Source organism: Zonotrichia leucophrys, chromosome Z, assembly GCF_028769735.1.
Source record: "Zonotrichia leucophrys gambelii isolate GWCS_2022_RI chromosome Z, RI_Zleu_2.0, whole genome shotgun sequence".
Classification (NCBI taxonomy): Eukaryota; Metazoa; Chordata; class Aves; order Passeriformes; family Passerellidae; genus Zonotrichia; species Zonotrichia leucophrys.
The window spans coordinates 43,476,851-43,498,562 of record NC_088200.1 but is presented as its reverse complement, the minus strand read 5'-3'; the positions used below and the strand labels follow the sequence as shown (position 1 = coordinate 43,498,562).

Sequence of the window (21,712 nt, the reverse complement as noted above, 5' to 3'; positions counted from 1 at the left end):
GGCTGAGCAGGGCCCATTCCCCCGTGTGCCGCGATGCTCAGCTCGGCTCCCGCCGCCAGCCCGGCCGGGGGCGGTCCCAGAGCCGCGCCGCTGCGGCGGCAGCTCCTCCTGCTCCTCCTCCTTTCTTCCTCCCCGTCCGCCTCCGCTCCCTCCAGCGGCGTTCCGGCCGCTCCGCCCCCACCGGAGGAGGAACGAACCATTTTTCTCACTGCGGGGAGTGGGAGCGAACGAGACTTTTCTCATTCCTTTCTCCAGCCCTGCCTCGGGTCCGACGGTCTCTTTCCTCTCGTGGCTTCCCACATTTCTCCAGGCGTAGAGGCTGGAGCCAAGGCGTCTGTCTGAGGGCGGGGCGCTGGCCGAGTCCTGGCCGGCCCTCCTGATCTACCCCGCCGCCCCTGTGCGGCTTGCCGGGTGGTACCGGCCCGCTGGCGGGAGGAGGCGGCGCGGCTGTGTTTCCCGCGGCGAGCGGCGGGCTGGACGCCAGCGCGGTTGGTAGCGGTGAGTGCGTTACGGGCGGTGAAGCTGCAGGCGGGCGGGCTGGGGAGAGAGGGAGAGCGAGAGCGCGAGAGAGAGGAAGAGAAAGATGGGTCAGGGGGAAGAGGGAGAGAGCGAGAAAAAGGGATGGATGGAGAAGGGCGGGCGGAGTTTCTTTTCCGCGCGCCCCCTCCCTCCGCCCCCCCGGCCCCCTGCAGCGCTCTCGCGCCATCGTGCCCGCGTGCGTGAGAGGGCGAGCGGCCGGTCGGGCAGGGGGGAGAGCGGGACTGGGCGGCGGGCGGCTCTCCCGGCCGGGGCGGCCTGGCCCTGCCCGCGGGCGGGCCCTCACGCTGCCGAGTGCTCGGGGGGTCTCTTCGCAGGGGTGAAGGGCGGGCACGGCGCGGCGCGCTCCAGCCGGGGGCCGCCCCCCCCTTGCTGACGTGCCTTCTTGTGTTGCCCTTCTCTGCTCTCTCCCGCCCCGGTGTGTTTATCCCGGCAGCGAGTGGCACCTCGTGTGGCTGGCGGTGCCTCGGTGGTTGCTGGAGGCGCAGAGCCGTTCCCTCTCTGAGCCCGGCTCGCCTGGCGGCAACAGGGCGTCACGTCGGTGGGAAAACATGAGCCGAGATTTCAAACCCGGAGACCTGATCTTCGCCAAGATGAAAGGTTACCCCCATTGGCCGGCCAGGGTAAGGCTCGCCCTCCTCCCCCTGCCTCGCCTCCTTCTCTGCGGGGTGCGCTCCCACACCTGTGCTGAGCAGCGCCTTCAGCTTCGCCTCCTGTGGGGGAGGACACGGCTGGGCTCCCGGGGCTGCAAGCCGCTTTGCAGTCACATTGCAGATTCGTACCGTGAAAAGTAGCCCTCTCAAGCAGTCATTAGTTGTCCTAATTTGTGTAACGCGGCTTTACGGAATGAAGACTGCTGTATAGTAGGTAGCCTGACACTGGAGCATGTGCAGGCCCCTGGAGCTGTTCAATAACGGTGTCTCCAAATAACTGCTCTTGGCAAAAAAACCCCGCGAATTTATGGCAAGATTACTCCTGAATGGGCTATGTCTACTGCACCTGTTTCTGTTAAATAGGCTGAGTGTAAGTGGTAACTTGTCCAGTCCTTTTTTGTGTTCTCTGTGCTCCAGTAGAAAAGTCATGCAAAGTTCTGGGACATGCTGTAGTTCTGGGACCACTGTTGGATGTGGGAATGGAGGTAAAAAGGTATTTATGCTGAGTTGTAAATTGGGGTTCTTTTAAAGTTTATTACACTTTTGGTAGTACTTCACATTTGGACTTCCACAAGTTATCAGGTCAGCATAAGGGTAGGAAGTCTTCCTGTTGCTTTTTCTTAAGGATGGGCAGTATGTGAATGAAATTGAATTGTGTCTTTTACCTGTAACACGTTGTAATTTCTCCTTTTAAGAGAAGTGGTCATGTGAAAAGTATCTCCGTAAACTGAAAGTAATGTAATTTTCTATTGTTGCTTATACTGGTTTTGATTCTGCTTTATTTTTTTACATACTGTTAAAAAAAGATATAATTTCCTGATTTATTTTTCTGTAGCTTTTTTTTATTCCCATTTTAATGCTTAATTTTTTTACATATTTCCCCCTAAACTGTTCTTGTCTCTTACTTCATTTGAACTATAATAGGCTGTGTTTTTCCTAGGTGGATGAAGTTCCTGATGGAGCAGTAAAACCACCTATGAATAAAATGCCTATTTTCTTTTTTGGCACCCATGAGACGTAAGTACTTTATATTTCAGGGTTATATTTTTTCATTTTAAAATGCTGTGACAAAAACTTATCTTCTCTGAATGTAGTGTATTTCAAGCTATTGTATTTATCAGCACGTCTTCCAAAATTTATCTGTTTTGTCAACACGTGATTCTGTAAATTTTACTTAAACTTTTCAAGTGAATGGTAGACCATAACCATGTATGCTTTGCTCATCAGAGGAAAAAAATTGTACCCACAGTGATGTAGCTGATTGGTTTTCCTTTTTATCTGTAATGAGTTTAATTATAGTCCTGTATATTGTCAAAATTCTTAGTACTATATTCTCAAAGAAAGTGCAATAGACAAAATTTGAGAGATGGACAGATAATCATGTACTGGAGTTGTTTTTATGATTTGTTTTTTTTTCCTGATGAGGTTTTGGGTTGTGGATGATCTTATGTTTATGAGATCTGGAGACAGAGATCAGGAAATACAGTTAGCTTCATACCTATCAACATGCAAAATACAGTGTTTTGTGGTGATACAGTATTTGCTTTGAGAGACTGTATGTCTTCCACTGCTGAATTTAATAGAAAATATCCTGGGGTTTATGTAGTTATCTGTTTTTGAAAACTACTCTGTTGCTTTTTGGCATGACTGGTTGGGTTACTGTAGATTTAAGGCATCATCAGATTCAGTGCTCCATTTTTTTGTTTGAGTTGCCAAAAGAAACCAAAGCAGTTTAAACCTGTATTAGTGTGCTTTTAATTCTTCTGTTTTTTCTTTAAAAAGTGGTAGATTTAATTTGAGTGCAAAAGTTGTCCATTTCTCTCATTTCGTGGAAGGATCTTACTTTTTTTCATCTTATTAAACTGATTGAAATTGCTTAATATGGTACTTTGTATCCATCTTTAGCAAGTAAGTATCTTGCTAAGATGATACATGGTCCTGTTGAGTTAAAGAGTAAGCATCCCCTGCTGCTGGCATTACTTGGTATTACTTTTCTTAAAAAGCAATTTCTGTGATGAAAAAGATACCTATATGCTTGGATCATGTATTTTTTTTTTTTTAGCTAATCTCATCTTTCAACAAATCTTTCAATTATAAATTTTTTTTTGTTTGATTGGAGTTTTTCTTTGTGTGTAATTTTGTGGGTTAAGAAGAGTTCCTGGAATTCGATTCAAGGTTGCAAGGTTTGTCTTGTCCATTGTTTTAATTATCATTTAAGATGTGTTAGGTTTCCTTTTTTTTTCTTAAATTTTTCACGCAACAAAACTTTTTCTTTGGCAACTGCAACACAATACTGCTTTGGTTCTGTTGTTGGTGTTGTTGCTCACCCTTCACCCCTGCAAAGAGACCCCCTGGGCACTTCCTGTGTCATTCTGGATTGCAGTGGGGTTTTGGGCAGTTCCAAATAAGTTTGGGAATGCAGGTTGAATGTAAGGAAGACAGAAATAACTCCTCATCTAAAGGCTTAAAAACACCTCAGCAAGTTTTGAGAAGTTTTTTGTCCAACTTCAGATTTAGCATCGGGCTTTTAAGAGGTGTTTGGGTTTGAAAGATCTGGTAATTGGGGGCTTAATGTGTGAGTAATTTGAAATGGCTGTTCCTCACTCTGGTATAGTTACTAAATAAAGTTTTGCCACAATCTTGTTTTTGTTAGGCTCTAGGTTCTGAGTTACTACGTGTCAGAAATCCGTGGAATACCAGAGAAATGTTTTGCCTCTGTTTCACACACATTGCAGTGTATGGTGTTCCATGACCCAGCTGTCGCCTGGTGTTTGTTAAGCATGTTACTTATCTTAAGATCTGTAGAGTTATGATAGGTGAAACTTTTCAAGTTCTTAGTCTCACTTACTCCTTACAGCAGATACTTATAAATTACAATAGGAAGGAACTGTTTGGGTGACAAAGGAGACTGGTGTTCCATGGCCTATCATTTTGTTTAGGTTTTTAGCTATAAGTAATGACTTCAGTGATCCATCAGGAATTATGTAGAGTTAACAATTTCTTGTACTTTTTTCTTGGGAATTAAAGTAAATTTGGTAAACTTGTTGAGTGCTGTGCTTCTCACAGTTAAGATTTACACATTGTGCAAAGTTAGATACTCTTATCTTCAGCATTTTAGTAGGCTGTGTATGTATAGCCTATCATACTGTAAGTAGTGGCAACTCTGAAAACTCACATAATCACTTTATCATGCTAAAAACTCCTGTGTAAAGGATGACAGGATTTCAGGCTGCATGGTTGGTTACAGCAGGAAAAGGGAACTATAGGGGAAAAGGAAAGCAATACTGGTTTGGGAATAATTCTTATTTGACTTCTAGAAATATTATTAATTGAGTTTATGAAGTTACTGTGAGTAAGTCTTAACCTGTACTTTGCATTTTTTTGTTTTCTCTTAAGTTTTGTAAAAGACCCAACTGAATGTGTTTCTATCTAGGAAGAGTAATAAAATGAATACTATTTAAATAAACACTTTATTTGAATATGTTGTGGCAATAGATCATATCAGTACAAATTTTGTTTGGTCACAGACAAACAGGTCACACTAAACTCTAGTTTCTGGACTGTCTGTGTTGGGGTAATCTCTTTTCATTCAATTTTTCTTGTCCCTTTTTCTTCATTGGTACATGAGGACTAAAGTGCAGCAGCCTAGTTAGCTTCATTACCTTTTCACAGTAGCTGTTCTCAGGTGTTTTTCAATGCCTGACAATATGGGCAGAAGCTTAGAGACTGGAAAAATGCTTACTTTTAGAGAATAGGGAAGAAGAGAGGCAATGTTTTTCCTATTTTTGTCTCTCCCCGTTGCTCTATCTGCCTACCCATCTTTTGGTCTGGGTAAATAAGCTTGGCAGGTGCACATTTCCCACACTGGCTGAACCCTCTCTAACTGTAACTTGCCAAGAGGTGGGTGATTTGCAGTCTAAGCTGAATGGCTTACTTAATACTTTGTGCATATAGATGAGTCTTTACAACTGGAGTAGAAAATGCTTAAGCTTTCAGTGAGAGTCTATGTTTTTTCTCTTTTCTCTCCTCCTTTTATTGGGGTGTAAGTCTGAGGTAGCTGCTTTTTTTTTAAGGATAATGAAGGAAGTAGTGGCATGGAGCTTAGAAGTATCTGTTTTAATTTACCATGAGCTGGTACTTCAGAAAGCAAGTATCTGCAACTTTCAAATAGTTGGATGTAATATAATTACAGTAACAACAATGTCTAGGCATGGATTGAAACTGAGAATGTACTACCAAAGAGTACATTTTTCTGTTAGCAGCAGGTAGATTGGTCCCTGCTGAAATCCTAACTACAAAAGACCATAATGAAATAGTCTTTGATGCTCTTCAGCATAAACTATAATACTGGTTCTCAGTATTCCCTTCCCTCAGTAAGGAGGGAAGTCTCTATTTGTGGTGGTAGTTATGGAGACCTTGGCATGTTGCAGGCCAAAGTTTAGAAAACTTAAGGACTCTAGTAGAATAGCTGTTATAGTACTAATGACTTTAATATTTAATAATACTTGGTGCTTACTTCTTTGAAAAAATAATGAGTTAAAATATAAATTTTGTTTTTTCTTTCCTTAAGGGCATTTTTGGGGCCAAAGGACATATTCCCTTATTCAGAAAATAAAGATAAATATGGCAAACCAAACAAAAGAAAGGGTTTTAATGAAGGGTTGTGGGAAATTGATAATAATCCCAAAGTGAAATTCTCTCATCAGCAGGTAAGCTATGCAGACTCTACAAATCTTTGTTGCTTTGGGTGGGGGAGGAGGAGAAATGTACGAAGTGTTTTCCTGACACAGAGTAATGACTTACTGCTGCTGTTTAACTGCAGGTTAGACAAAATTTAAAATAAATACTGTTTGTGTTTGGTGTCTTTTATTGATAGGATAAGAAGAGATGGGGGTTGTTTAACTGGAGATACATACATACTTACAATTATATTTATATTCCTGAAATTCCTTTGTAATTGTGTGACTGCTTGAAAAGTGGTGGGTTTTTTGGGGTCTCAGTCACTCTGCCATGTATGTTCTAAAACCAATTGCCTATGCCCACAAGTATCCTTGTGAGATTGCAGTACACACTCTCCCAGTGTGCAGTATTTTCATTCTAGCAGTTGGAGGCAATGTGATGTTTGCCTTTTAGCCCCTGTCACGTGACTTAATTAAATTTTTGTTCATCAGTAGTTCCTTGTTTCTTGCCCATTTGTAAAAGTTCCAAGCTTAAACCAGAGCTATACAATGCTACCCATAAAAGGACCCAAATTTATTATGAAGACAAATTCTCATGCTCATTTTTTCTTCACTTGCTCTGGACATTCTGTAAGCTTTTAGTTTTTTTGCTATGTACACTGAATGTATTCTGACCTTGGCTCCATTGGGTCTTCGAGGCAATGCTCCAATAATAATAAAAAGAAATGCTATCTTCTGTTTCTATTTGCTGTTTTTTCACAACATGCCAGGTTGTCATTGCAGCACCAATTAATTCCAGCTTCATACGATACCCACATTACTGTGTTTCTAGTTTGAAGGAGAACATGGATAAAGCAAATGGAAATAATGCAAATTTGCTTCTGAATTTGTCATTCAACTGCAAAAAGGTTTACTTTTGATAGTCTTCTCCTTCTACTCTGTGCTAGGCATTATTAAAAGCAAGTTTTACTTGAAGTGATTCAAACCCTTTAGCCAGCTTTTGGTTTATTTGTGTGTTGTCCTTGTTGGTGCTGATAAAGTACATCTGTAAAAGGCTTTATTTAACAGCTAAGGTTTTTTTGAGGAGTAGGACTTCTGGTTATTTTAAATAATGGAAAGATTGGATGTTTATGTATGCAATGTCCTGATTTCCCTTGGGATAGAGTTAGTTTTCTTAGTTGCTGGTGCAGTGCTATGTTTTGCATTTGGTGTGAGAATGCTGTTGATAACAGTGTTTTAATTTTCACTAAGTAGTGTTTTCCTTGTTTAAGAGTAAACACTTTTTAGCAACAACTAAAACATCTGTGCGTTTTGAACATAATTCTCATACTAAATCCAAAACACAGCACTGTACCAGCTAAGAAGAAAATTACCTCTATCTCAGCTGAATCTGGGTCTACTGGGGAGTTTATGGGGAAGCTGGAATTTGTTTTGAGGGTGGCAGAGTGCCTGAAATCAGCTTCTGAGGTTCTACCATCTTTGCCAAAAAAGGGTATGGAATAGGCAACAAAGCATTCAATTTGGTGTAGTTTAGTCAGTTGACAAACACTTTTTGTTACTTCTTCTGGTAACAAGAAAGAAGGACAAAAAAATGGAGTAGGAGAAACGTGCTTCCCTCCGGGCACATCTACTATAGCTTTGTTGGATCCCAGTGTCCTCTCTGGACATTTCAGTGTGCTCCCTGGTAAGACGGTGGTATAGGAGGCAGTCAGGTATGAGGTGGTTACTTTGTTTTTGGTGTTCCTTGTTTCTTACTCAGCAGGTGCAGTGTGGGCTCCTCTATGGCCTTCAGCCTTACCCCGATGTGTACCTTGTGTCTCCTCTCTACCACTGCTTGGCATTAAGAGAGCTTCCATGTCTCACCATCCAGGAGCTGCTATGACACCACCTGAGCTGGGGCTGACACCCTCTGCAGCAGACAGCTCCAGTGATCCCAGTGGGTGCCCTGCTGGCTCCCTGCACTCACCACACTCACACAGGCAGACAACGTTTCCTTTCTGGCTGCACCCGGAGTTTCGTTTAGCAGTCTCAGACATCTGGGTCCATAAAATAATTTAATCATTATGCAACTCCAGAATAACAGCTTGAGTTGGGTGTTGCCTAGGAGGGATCCTGGACAAAGGAAGCCCTGGACATTTGTACCCTCACAGGCTAAGCTTGGAAACTGTTGGGTCTTTTAGTTGAGTCCTTAGTTCCTGATGTCTCTGACTTTCCACTCACCTGGCTGGCTACTCTGCCCTTTGTATGCAAAGTTCAAGATCTCTGGTCTCCAGATCCTGCTGTTCACAGCTCAGTCTGCAATAACATGAACTACTTTCACTAAATGTAGTCCTTAACTTCTCTTTGGCTTAGGCAGTGGCTTATGTGTCTCTTCTTTCATTGTCCCTCCTTGACTGGCATCTATTTTGCCTCAGAACTCCATGTGCCCTGTGCAGGCATCTTGTTCTGTGCACAACCATCCTTCTATCCCTCTCCCCTTTCTCCCATTGCTATTTGGGTGAAAGCACCATCTGTTCCCAGGTGAGGTGGGATGTTGAAGTGGGGCAGTTCATCCTTTGCCAGCCAATTGTGATCAACTCCAGGCAGTGATGGACTTGGTTCCGCCCATGTCGCTGGCACCTGCCCACAAGCATGAAGGATGTGCATAGTCAGTGAGGGATCTTGAAAGGGAAGGCAAGCAGTTGCTTATAAAAACTGAGAGTAAAGTAACGTAGATGCTGATGAGTAAATACTGTTTTCCCAACAATATCTTTAAGTGGAATAATGTATTATGGCATGCTAATATATTGCACTACTCAGTGCATAGATGAACGGACGCATTTCTTTAGCTGTGGTCTTGGTTGCGACTGTATCTTGGGAAGAGTTGTATGTTTTATCTACATACAACTCTTTGATTTTAAAGATTCTAGAGCAAAGTTACACACTTAGAAATAGCAGGGAGGACAGTTCAGGAGCCAGAGCTTAAAAATTTAGGATGAGTAAGAAATTTTGTGTTCAGGCATGTAGCAGGTATGGTCAGAGGGAAGTGGGTGATCACGTGAAGGCTTAGGCAAAGTTGAACTTTTAATCCGAATACAAGATGATATTAGAGGAGCAGATTTGTCGGCTCTTAGTGTCTCCATACTAAGGCATTCACTTGAAATGTTTGTTTATTCTTTTTTTTGTCTTTTTGCTGGGCATATGTTCCAGTGTGGTTGTGTGCCCTAAGCTGTCCACCACCCTAACATGGAAGTGGGGGAATTCAAATAAACTGAGAGCGAGATTAAGTGACCAAAGAGGTCAAATGATGGTGATCAAGATGGTAATTCAGTTTTATTCACTGTCAAAGAAGTGAGCATGGAAGAAAATAGAAAAGTAGAGGAAAGCGAAGAATTGCAAGAAGTGAGAAAGGTAGTCTCCACCAGGAATCTGTGCATCCTGTGAAGATCCTTTCCTCTGTTGGTGGGCAGAGCTCTGTTGGGTCATGCTGCTCACTCATTTCTATCTTGGGTGGGCGCTGCTTTGTGGCAGTGGCTCAGCAGTTTCACTGCAGTGGGGGAGCCATGACAATGGCACATCGTCCTGGAGTGACTTTATGATTTGTATGATTTGTATCCCCATTCATCTGTTTAGCCCAGAAATAAGTTTTGCACCTTTAAGACTGCTTCTGAGAGCGAAGTGGCAGGAAGTTTGCCTTAAGCCAGGACATATGTGCACCAAGGTGCATAACATTCCTGGGGTACACCTCATCCATGGCAGTGGATGCTCAAGGGCCATTGCTGCACCACATCTTCAGCTGCAGGGTGCTCTGGCACCTGGGTGTCGTGGTTCGCACTGCCAGCAGCTTAGGCTCGAGAAGCTGAAATCTGCTTCCGCTTTGTAAATTCCACTATGCACTCTGATGGACCCAAGCGGTGGTATTTTCTGCTTCATTGCCAGAACTGGAATGTTCTAAGAGCAGTGTTGATATTTTGCAGATGTTGCTTGTAACTGCTAGTAAGGGAGTTGGAGGGCAGAAAGGAGATTGTAGATTCAGCTGAAACCCAAACGCACTTCCCCAGTGGAGGGATAAAAAAAGTCAGGGGAGCTCTGCCAGCTTTATTTGAAGTGGCTAATATGTAAGAAGGGGAGAGGCATGTACAATGTAATGGAAGAAAAAAGTGTAATTCAGACATTATCTCCTCTGTAACTATGGTTTTAAGTGTTAATTCATTAATTATCTTACTGTAATCCTTTTTCTGCTTACATTTTCAGGAACAAGTAGTTGAGCCACTAAGGATTTATAGCATTTTTAAAAATGCACTTCTTTATAGTAGCACCAAAAGTTTTATTTGATCAAAACAATTTTCTTTATTTTTTATCTCTTAAGATATGTTATATTATGCATAAGAAAATACATTGCAGTATAGTAATGTGAAAATGAGTTGTTACAGCATTAGAGTTTAAAAGTTTATTAAATAAATTGCAGATTAAATTGAAAACAGTGGAAATTAATGAAATATGATGTATTTAATGTTCTTGTCCATCTAGTAAGGGGTTCCTTGATGTGATGCTTTCTTAAGTAGTGTGTAGGAGAATACAGCTCAAGTGAGGAGGGGATTTAGATCTCATTTCTGATGTGTTTTTTTGGTTTTTTTTTTTTTTTTAATTGAAGCCCCATCCAGCCATTAACACTCCTATCAGTGAAACTGTTGAAGAAAGCAGTCAGGAGCCTGCTGAGGGAAGTGAAGAAAAAGCAGGAGCCAAAAGAAAAAAGTGTTCTGTCCCAAAAGTAAGTGATTGAATTTCTGCTTTGTTCTGCCTGAAATATTTTCAAGTCAAAACTGTATTGCCAAGTCTTTACTTAAATACTTTAAACTAACAGCTGTTTAATGTTGTAACTTGCCTGTATTTGCTTCTCTTCAGATATATTTACAGTAATACTTTTGTCCTTCTCTTTTCCTTTTACAGTGCTCTATATGTTTTTTCAAAGTTAATTTCTTTACCAGCCTGTATTTCCACATCATAATGCATACTAAACTCATACAGTACTTCCTAGGCAGGAGAAGCTGGAAAACTATAATTATGATCAAGAATTGGGTTTCCTTTTCTCCTTCTGTTTTTAAAGACTTTTTCATATTATAGACATGTATGACTCACTTTCAGTTGTGATCATTTATATTGAAAACTAGAATTGAACATTAGATTCTGTCATGGGTGAAAGGGTACTTAAGTGTGTTTGCCAGAAAAGGTTTATAAGAATCAGCTTTAATTAGATCATACCCTTAATGAACTACTTAGGATATAGAGAATCTCATAGCTGTATCAATTCAACTCTTAAGCCAGGAATAAGTATGCAGTAGTTTACACAGAGTTTAGCTTCTTTGCTATGTTAAGGTGTAGATACCTTAGTAACCTTCCAAAGTGAAATTCATTTCAGTCTGAAACATCTTTGTTTCAATTTGCTGGGGCAGTGCATAATTTATACTGTAAGAGGTAAAGCTTCCTAGCTTTCTGTACATTAAATGATTTGGTAGTACACTGCTTTGAATTTTTCTCTATTCTTGAATGTTTTGTTCATATGGGGATAGTTCTCATGTGGCATGGGAGAGATACTGTGTGTTGTCAACTCTTCTCCGTGTTTTTAAGAATAGAATTCTAAAATGACAAAAATTGTCATGCAGGTGGGATTGACATTTATGGTATCCCATTTATTTGTAACTCATTTCTGGAAATTACTACTCAACATGATGAGCAGCGCCCTTAAATTAAATGTCAGACTACTTTGAATAGACTTGCCTTTATTCTTGATCTTTGTTTCCATTTGGATTATTTGCCAAGGTTTCATGTAGTTTTTCTGTAGGTGTTGCTGGCTGTCCTTCAGTAGTGATTCACAATTGCAGCTGCAGAATTTGCAGTGTGTCAGATACTTAGCAAATAGGATTAGTGTCCACTAGCTGTAATAACTTTGTTATTCAAGAGTAAAAAAATTCTTTGATTGGAGTGAAAAAAAATAGTCTTCTGGTAGTGTAGTGATAGATTATGTTGAGAATGGTTTTGGTGAGTTGGAGCCTGCAGAATTATTGATGGATTATTTCTCCTGACTTCTTACTGCCTAGAGTTCCTTATTTTAGTTTTTGCAAGTATGGAATGTGAGGATGATTTGGGTTCTATTTGCTATACCTTAGCAGTGCTTTGAAACACATAATTTCCTGACAATGTTAGCAAACCAGTGCTGCTCTTGCCTATTCATGCTGCCTGTAAAAGCATTTGTTCTTAGCATTTGCTACTGTGAGGGGAAACTTTTAAACTGGGCTGGTTGATTAATCTGTTTGCTTGACTCTGAATTTATGCCTCAAGCAGCATGTGCTAGTGGGGATGCCAGTGACTTAAGCTTCATGTTTCTTATCAAAAGTACTTCTAGGCTTTTCAGCGTTGGCACAGTGTAAGAGAAACAGGAAGTCATAGAGCCATTTAAACATAAAGGTGGAATGGAAGATCCTGACTGGGTCCTTTTGTATAGTTTTGCCTAATTAATCATCTTAAGGCAAAATGCAGAGCAATTTTTTTTTTTTATACACTATGTGTGGTAATGTAGCTATAACATTCCATTAATCAGCCCTTGTACTATGGCTTCCTTTGGTTTTAGTGAGCCAATTGTTTTTCTGTCTTAAAACTGTACTTTGTAAAAAGACTCAGTGATGTTACATGTCTTCGTGTAATTAGAAATACTGTGTAGTAGTTGCTTTGTTTAGTGTTGAAATTTTAAAAGCTATCTCCTTAAAAATGTAATTTTAAAAAAGATTCTTGAAAGTGGGACAAGCCAATATTATTCAGATTGAAAGAACTGGTAATCTAAAAGACATGCAGATATATAGGCTGCAAGGAAATGTTAATTATTTTCAAGCAAATAATTATAAATGCTTGATTTTTGAAGTTCTAACTGCTTTCCCAAAACCAAAAGTAGAATTTTAAAGGTTTAAAAAAACTGCAACAAAACAAGAAAAAGCGCATAAACTACAATCTCACAAATTATAAAATACTTGTGATTTGTTTACAATTTGGCCTGGTTGTAACTAGGATAGGGTTTGTTTTCTTCTTAGTAGCTAGTGCAGTGCTGTGTTTCGGATTTAGTATGAGAAAAGTGTTGATAACACACCGATGTTTCAGCTTGTGCCAAGTAGTGTTTACTGTAAACCAAGGTCTTTTCAGTTTCCCATGCTCTGTCAGTGAGCAGGTGCACAAGAACCTGTGAGGAAGCACGGCTACAACAGATGTCCTTGACTGGCTGAAGGGTTATTCCCACAGAAAATCACAGAATGGGTCAGGCTGAAAGGAACCTAGTCTAGCTCACCTTTCTGCTCAAGCAGAGTCGTCCCAGAGGACATTGGACTTTCAAGAACAATCTGGATTGTGTCCAGAATGTTCTTGAATATCTCCTGGGAGGAAGTCTCTACAACCTCTCTGAGCAATCTTTTGCTTGGTCATTGCACAGTAAAGAAGTTCTTCCTCATGTTGAGGTGGAACTTCTGTGCACCCATTTGTGCCCATTGCCTTTTATGCTGTTGCTTGGCACTGCCAAGCAGAGCTTGGATCCCTCCTCTTGGCACCCTCTCTCCAGACACTTCTACACATTGATGAGGTCCCCCCTCAGTCATCTCTTTTTGAGGCTGAACGCACCCAGCTCCCTTGACTCTTCCTCATAAGAGGAAGTAGTCCAGTACGATTAGACATTTAATGGGCACCTAAGAATTGAGTGTAGCTATGGATTTAAACTACTTTAGGGAAAAGCAGCCTGATGGCAATTAACATGTTCTCTTTTCACTATAAAATACTTTCTAATGCATTTTTTATCCTCTGTTGACTTGCTTTGCAGTTATCCACTAAAGGGGATAATAACTTGCCTACAGAAGCTGAAGCAGAAGAAAAGGAGATGGATACTTCAAAGGAAGATGATATACCTTCTGACAAAACCAATAAAGAAGTATGTGAGAGCTTTTTTCTGTGTCACAGAGAACATCCTAATATTATGTTTATTGCTGTAGATCTGTTATTGTGTATTAAGACACTACAATTATTACTACTGTGGCAGTTCCAGGTTATGTTTAATTATGTAAAACTTACTGTGTGTTCAGACACATTTATACCTCTCACTGAAGATCCCAGAAATTGAAGTTTTCATTGGAGAGGAATCTTCTAGTCTGATTTGTCTTTAAGTTCAGTTAAAACAGTTGGAAGACTGTGTATTTTATCACTTACCACTTACACTTACTATATTGCAAATTAACCTCTTTTAAAGACTAGCTGAAGAGTCCAGACAGACTAAAACATCACTTCATAGCGTCTTGATTTAGAACAGAATATTATTTAGTATTTAAGTTATTTTTTTTATCTCTCAGGAATAAGTTGTAGGTATCAGATAATCACAGACTCATAGAATGGTTTGGGCTGGAACAGACCTTAAAAATTACCTAGTTCCATCCACCTTCTCATTGACAGGAATATCTTTTCCTAGACCAGGTTGCTCAAAGCCCCATCCAGCTGTGCCTTGAACACTGCCAGGGATGGGGCAGACACAGCTTCTGCAGGCAACTTGTTCCAGTGCCTCACCACCCTCACAGTAAAGAATTTCTTCCTAATGTCTAATAATTTTACATTTTAATAATTTAAAAGCATGCAGTCTCTTCATGTACCTTACAAGATTCTTGTCTAAATTGTGTGCCAGAGGCTTCAGTTGTGTAAAAAAGTAGACTAGATGAAATATATCTTAGTTTTATTAAGATTCTTAGGCACATTTTTAATCTTCACAGGATGTGGTGAAAACAAATGATGCTTCTATTCCTAAAGCTGCTAGAAGAGGAAGAAAAAGAAAGGTAACATATGTTGAATTACTTCACATTACTGGAATTTTTTGGTGTGATAATACTGGATGCTATTTCCTTTAATGACAGATTATGCATAAATTTAAGTGTTTGACACTCTGCTTCCCCTTTTCAAATGTCTGCAAGATTTGCAGGAATGAAAGTTTTCCTAGAGTGTTTTACAAATATTTATTATTTTTTAACTTAATGTGGAATATGGAGTCCCTGTCTTTCCTAAACAACTCATTACAAATAAGGAAAGATAATACATAAACGATTGCTAAACTGCTAATAAAATAGCCTGCGTTGAAGCTCTGAAAAATTTCTTTTAACATCTTCATCACATTGAACTAACACCTGAAATACAAATACTTTTTTCACAAATTGTGATTTTTGTGGTCTCTACAACCTGGGAGAATACAGAGTGACTTTGAAAAAGGCAGTTTCCAGCTGCTTGCTCAGCATACGCTAGCCTTTATGTTCTTGTGGTCACACACACAGCCAGATCTGGACACTGACCCAACTAAAAACTAGAATTAAGTAGGGCAAATCTTAGTTTTGTGTCTGAAACCTTTCCTTCCAAAGTTACAGCTGACAGCAGGGGTGGGGGATGAGTATGAAGTATCTGTGACCTTGGTATGTTTGTCACGGAAAAGTAGCATGCTGTATCTATACTCTAATTGTTCTTTATCCTGGACACTAAGCTCTTGACTATTTTCTCAGTTTGGGATTGGAGAGGGCAAAATCAGTAATACCTAAGTACAACCGGTCATTAAGTTCAGATACTTTTTTGTGTATACAAGCAATCACATAATAACACATTTCCAGAAGTTTAAAGGTTTTTGTTTAAGAAACGAATTGAGATATTGGTGCCATGTGTTTTTTCACCGGTGAAATTCATTCTTTAAATTAGTCTGAAAAACAAGCTGAAGCTGAGGAAGCAGCTACAGGGGCAGCAACAACTACTGGGCCGGTGTCTCCAAAAGTAAGCCCCAAAAGAGGAAGACCAGCAGGTAACTTTGGAAGAATGATTGAATTTTTTTCACCACAGAAGTATTTTAGTAGAACTAGGCAGTACTTCCTCTGAAATACTACAGAGTATTTTTGAATGCTTTAGGCGGATTTTACTAATAGATTGTAGTGAGAAAACATCTCATACTGATGAGTTCAGGACAGGAATGGATTTAAATTGATAGTTTTAATATTTAGTCTTCTAAATTAAAGACTAGTTTATAAGTATTACCTTTTAGAATAGGTCAGTCTTCTTTGCAGAATACTATTTAAGTGTGGGTATATGATAGGAGCTTTCTGGCAGGTTAGCTGCATAAAGGTTTGTATTCATTAAAGGTCTATAAAATACTACAGTAGAGTTAGAAGATCCACAAAACACAAAGATGAGAACTGGGGGGACAAGGAGCCTGTAGGTGAAGTTCAGAGGACAAGAAAAATTAAATAAGAGCTGAAGAGACTTGTTCAAGAAGATGTTTAAGTATGTGTTGATTTGTGGGCACATAAAAAGAAAATATAACTGATTTTTGGGAATATGTTGTTAGAATAATTTGTTTCTTTCAAATTAGCAATGATCTATTGTCAATTTAATGGTAAGCTTGCAGATATTCTTGTTCACTAATTACGCTTTGGAAGACAGTTCTTGCAGCAGTTAAGTACATTGTATGAGCACTTAGTCAGGGAAACATAATTTATAGTCCTCTCTATCTGCTGACAATATAAAAACAATGGAACCACAATTAAATAGACTTTAGGTACTTTTGCCATGGAAGCTGTGAGGAAATTAAGTATAAATTCATTCCTCTCTGCCATTTCATTACTTGCACTAAATATGCATTTTTAATATTTGTGTTTTTTTCTTCACAACTTTTTGCTGGTTTTGATTTAAATACTGTCAGTAAGAACAGGAAAGCATCTGTAAGATATGCTTTTGCCTCCTATATGAAAAACCTTTTTGTAAAATATACTATGCAACTTTCTCTGTTGTTGATAGGATGCTTAAAAGCACTCCGTGCTAAGACCAACAAGAGTTTAAACACTGAATATTAGGTTTCCTGGTGACAATATAATCACTGTGGTACTGGACAAGCATTTGAGGTACTTAAGTGCCAGGAGGGAAGGCTTACTCCTGACAATATGGTGAATCTGAGGAACTGTAGAGATTTGATCTGCACTGTAGTGTTGTGGTGGAACTTCTTGACAGTGATTTGTTAGCCTGAAAAGTGATGGAAACCCAAGATACGGGTAAATCTAGTGGACAACAAACTATAAATGTAAACATAAGTGACTGCCTTTCATTCTCTAATGTCAGGCTTCTCATTATCTAATTTAATATCCATCTTAGTTATGCAGCATGTGAAACAAGTGTTTCACGTTTGCAACTACAAAGATTGTCAAAAGCACAAGAATTAGTAGCCAGAGCCTGTGGCTAGAAACCATCAAAGTTTTTTTAATTCACCAGTCAGCTAAAAAAACTGCCAGCACTTTAACTTACAGAGAGATCTTGATTAAGTTTGGTACTCAGTTAATTTGAATTCTGTACAGTAACAAAGGGGGTGTATTTTGATTTAAGCATGGCTTATGTCTGTTGAGTAAGTATCTTGAGACATAGACAAGGAGCAGATGGTGGCTATGGACTAACCTGTTACTTCTGTATAACTCCTAGCTTCTGAAGCAAAAGTTCCAAAACCAAGAGGGAGACCCAAGCTGGTGAAGCCATCATCTCTTTCAGAGAGTGACTTGTAAGTTTTTTCTTATTATAAAACTTTTTCATTGTCAACTGTGCTGCTCCTTATGTTAAGACTTGTGAATTATTACTCCTTACAGGGTTTTGCCCTGTTAGTGTTCAGTATAAATTACTATTTGTGTAGACACTTTTCTAATACAGAGACATTCAAGGTAGGACATTTCTGAAACATGAGAGAGAAGAATCTTAATCTTCCTAACTTGCCCAATCTGTACAAAATTCCTTATATATCCTTATTGTATACTGAATGAAGAGGAAAGGTGTTCATTAAAAAAAAAGCAACATCATACAAAAATAAAATAGTGTTTTTCTTTTTGTACATTTTTGTTTCAGAAATCTCTTCTGATGAAATTGCAACACTGTTAGTTATCAGAATTTTGGTTTTGCTGTCTACAGTTCTTATGTCAAGTTTAGTGCTTCTAGTAACTCAAGAAAAAGTTGAACATAGGTTTAGTTTTCTATAAATTGGCAGATACCTGGTTTTGGAATAGGAACAACTTAAATAAGTATACTTTATAAATCTAGTTTACAGCGTATGCACTTTGGGTCCTACAGACCCATCTGTGTGTGGGGGGAGTCCATGGAGAATTAGCTTCTTGGGTGAGGATCTATGCACTTCTGTTCATGTTACCTTCATTAGGCCCTCCATACTGATATTTATTTGCTGGGGGCTCTTCCTCCCACAGGTAGTGGGTTTTAATTTTCAGAGAAAGAGTATTTTTGGAGAGTCGTTAAGTGAATTAACTTCATCATTTTACTGTTCTGTGGTTAAAAAGACCCAGCTTTCTGAATTAGAATGTTGTTCTTTGAAGTCACTGTACATAATAGACGTGATGCCTAAATACTATTTTTGTTTTAGTGTTAGTGAAGAGGAGAAGACAAAGAAAAAAGGAACAGAAGAAAAACCCAAAAAGCAAGGAAAGAAAGATGAGGAAGGGCAGAAGGAAGAGGAGAAATCAAAGAAGGAATTTGATAAAAAAGAAGGAAAGAAAGAAGGTGAACCAAAAAGAAAAAATGTTGCAAAAGTGGGTTCTGCATCAGCTTCTGATTCTGAAGATGAAGGAGAAGAACAAGAAGGGGACAAGGTATAATTTTGCTTTCCTGATGAATTTATTTTAGAGGAAAGTAGTATCACTTGGAGATCTTTCTCCAAGTTAATGTTAAATCTTAATGACAGTAGGAGTCTGGCATGGCTGGTGTACAGATATATAGAATAAAATTTTCAGAAGTATATTTTTCTCAAATAATTCTTTCAGGAATTCTTTGAGTATTTTCTAAGAAAAGCATCTTTTCTAAGATGTATTTTTAACAAAAGACTTAAATGTCAAGACGCTTATGGGGTTTTTTTGATTTTATGTTCCCTGGAAGACAGAAGTTGTTTTCCTTGGGTGCATCTGGAGAACATGTGGCTTGAAATCACATTTTTAAAAGGTACAAAACTGTTTCTAGCCAGCAATTTGTAATGTCTTTGTTTTTCTGGTGCTTAATACTGCCCTTAGCATTGCCCTCTGGTGCTTAGTTTTGAAAAGAAAAAAAGGAGAAAGGACTAATGAAATTGTGTTTAGCTTCAGGGAAAGCCAGTGTTTGTCAGGCTGCTCCATGGAGCAGAGTTATTTCAAAGATACTTAGTTTCATCTGCTTACCGAAACCATAATAATGTTACATTTCTTTCCAATCCTAAAACACAGAAGAAAAAAGGGGGAAGAAGCTTTCCAGCAGCTCACAGAAGAAACACTGTAAGAAGCCAACAGGAGAAAGAAGTAACAGAAAGAAAGCGTAAGCAAGAGGAACAGACAGAATCTGAATCGTGAGTCTATTTTAACATGTAATGCCTGCAAGTTGTAGGAATATTTTGAATCTAACAGGAGGTGAAACTTCTGAAAAAGTTCCAACCTGTTTTGCTCTGTGTTCTACTTTTATCTCCCCCTGGCCTTTTTGGTTTTCTATCTTTACTTCTTTTTGAGGGGAAGGTGAAAAGCTCTTTGTACTAAAATGTGCCTTTGTGGGAAGAATGGAACATAGAAATTAAGTGATGTCAGTCTTTCAGTGATGTAGAATCTCTAGCAGAGGACAGGTATTTTCTCTTTAGAACTAACTTGAGAATATCCATGCAAAAGGGGTTCGTGTGAAAAACTGTTCAGGACAGCCATATATTTTTCTTTAAAATTTTAGAAAAAATTGGTAGGACCTGTTAGGTCCTGTTAATTCATGGTTATAGATTTTTGATGAGGTATGGAATGCATAGGTTATCAGGAAAGCATTTCCTTCTCTGTCTGACAGTTGGAGCACATGCTGTCAAGCAGAACAAGGAAAAGGTAATTACTGTAGTATTGCAAAGCTAGTTAAATGATACCAAGAACAAACTGCATTTAGAAGATTACACAAATCAAACTTAAGAATAGAGAGAAGATCCCATCAGGAACTTGGACAGTAGGACAATAGGAGGAAATCTAACTCATTCACTATTCTGCAAATGGGTGGATAAGCTGCACCCCAAGAGCTTGATGTTCTCATCCCCACCATTGGTGGGAGGGCAGAAGAAAGGCAAAGAACAAGGTAAAAATTTGGAGGGAAGGAATAAAATAAAGGTCCCCTTTACCTGTAACAAAAAACCCGTATCTTTTTCACATTCACTAATAAAAGTGTAGTTTGTTTGGGTATTTCTTTTCTCATGCTCCAGCCCTTTTTCCTCTTCTTCCTGTCAGTCCTCTGGAGACCTAACATAAATACTCTACCTACTTGTGGCAAACTTAAGCATTTCTAGTTTCAGAGATAATAAATTGCCTTAGTGTCTTTTAATATATCACTATTTAACACATGCTGATTTGATTTTGGGAATCAAACTGTCATATATTGATTTAGTAATAACAGTCAAATTTTTGCTTTTAAATAGCTGTCATATTTTATGCATTGGAGGGTAGATAGTTTTGTTTCAGTGAGATAAAGGAGAAGTAGTGAATGAATAATGAATTTAATTACAACTGATGACTAATACCACAAAACTCAATATTGGTAAAACTAGTATAGGGTGATACATGTTTTGATTATTTTGCTCATCATTGTAGTTTCTATTTTCTGGTAGCTACTTCATTAGTATTTATTTAGTTAAGGTGCTTTGTACATCATTCTGTACATATGCAAAGTTTATCTGTACTGTTGAAATTGTGCTGCTAGTTAAAGCAGACAAGTTTTCTGTTCTTTATGAAAGAAACATGGAAGACATGCAGGCCTACATGTTTTATGTATGCATATTAGTAGAAAGATGAAAAGTAGTCACAGGACATTTAGTTATGATATGCTGAAATATGAAAATTCTAAAAGTAGGCTTTTAAATTCCTCAGTCAGACAAAACTGAGGGATCGTTAAACAGAAGTTCATGATCCTCTCTGCATAAAGAGCTCAAAAGCTTGCCTCAAAGATTTCTGCCTGTCTTCATTCTATAACTGAAATGGAAACTTTTTTTGTTGTTTTTCTTGAGTCCTAGCTTTATTTTCAGTGATACAACTTGGGGAAGATTAAGGAGGTTTCACTGTACTTGTAATAATTTTTTTTTCTGCATTACTATTTCCTTCAAGAACTTTTAAATTATTACTGATACATTTATGACCAATTGTAAGATATGTATACTATTACAATTCATTATTTGAGAAAATAGTCATATAGGAACTGATTATGGTTAATTGATCTCTCCATAAATTCCCTGTGGTAATGGTAAATAATTCTACTCATTTTTAAAATGTTTTCTTTCTCCATAAATTAGTTCTATATAATGCCATTTCACCAGTTAATATGTTATGTTACTATGCAACAAAAACCAAAATACAGTTTGGAGATTACTTTTTTTTTTTTAATCCTTTAATTTGCTTGTAGAAAAATGAGTACGGAGGACTTACCAGCAGTATCTCAGCCGATTAATTTTTGTTAGGTTGTTCGTCCTTCAAAACCAGGATTTGGTTATTTGTGATTTTTGCATGCTAATGTTTTAGTAAAGATAATTCCTCGATATTGCATCTCATCCAAAAACTGGGGGGAAAAAAGCAGACTTTACAACATTGTAAAAAACATTTCAACATTTTTGATAGGCAGAATAAAGAAGAAGGCAAGAAAGCAGAAGTTAAGAAGATTGAGAAGAAGAGAGGTTAGTTGAAAGAATCTAAACCAGTATTTTTGATCATTTTATATTTTGAATGGAATTTCTTCCATTCTTCCATAAGATAATGTACTGCTGAGGGTGGCATGTGTGGTCTCAGTCTGAGGTGTTTGATCCAT

General features: G+C 38.8%; 1 protein-coding gene across 1 annotated transcript in view; it reads left to right on the top strand.

Annotated features, from left to right (window-relative positions):
- The first annotated feature begins 366 nt into the window (after positions 1–366).
- Positions 367–21,712, top strand: part of PSIP1 (PC4 and SRSF1 interacting protein 1) — a 32,745-nt gene continuing 11,399 nt past the window's right edge. The window contains exons 1-12 of the mRNA XM_064735720.1: positions 367–498; positions 974–1,160; positions 2,131–2,207; positions 5,761–5,899; positions 10,503–10,619; positions 13,704–13,811; positions 14,638–14,700; positions 15,602–15,701; positions 17,363–17,438; positions 18,303–18,528; positions 19,132–19,250; positions 21,526–21,581. Coding sequence (XP_064591790.1) covers positions 1,089–1,160; positions 2,131–2,207; positions 5,761–5,899; positions 10,503–10,619; positions 13,704–13,811; positions 14,638–14,700; positions 15,602–15,701; positions 17,363–17,438; positions 18,303–18,528; positions 19,132–19,250; positions 21,526–21,581 — 1,153 coding nt within the window. The 5' untranslated portion in view covers positions 367–498; positions 974–1,088. The remainder of the gene's footprint in view (positions 499–973; positions 1,161–2,130; positions 2,208–5,760; positions 5,900–10,502; positions 10,620–13,703; positions 13,812–14,637; positions 14,701–15,601; positions 15,702–17,362; positions 17,439–18,302; positions 18,529–19,131; positions 19,251–21,525; positions 21,582–21,712) is intronic.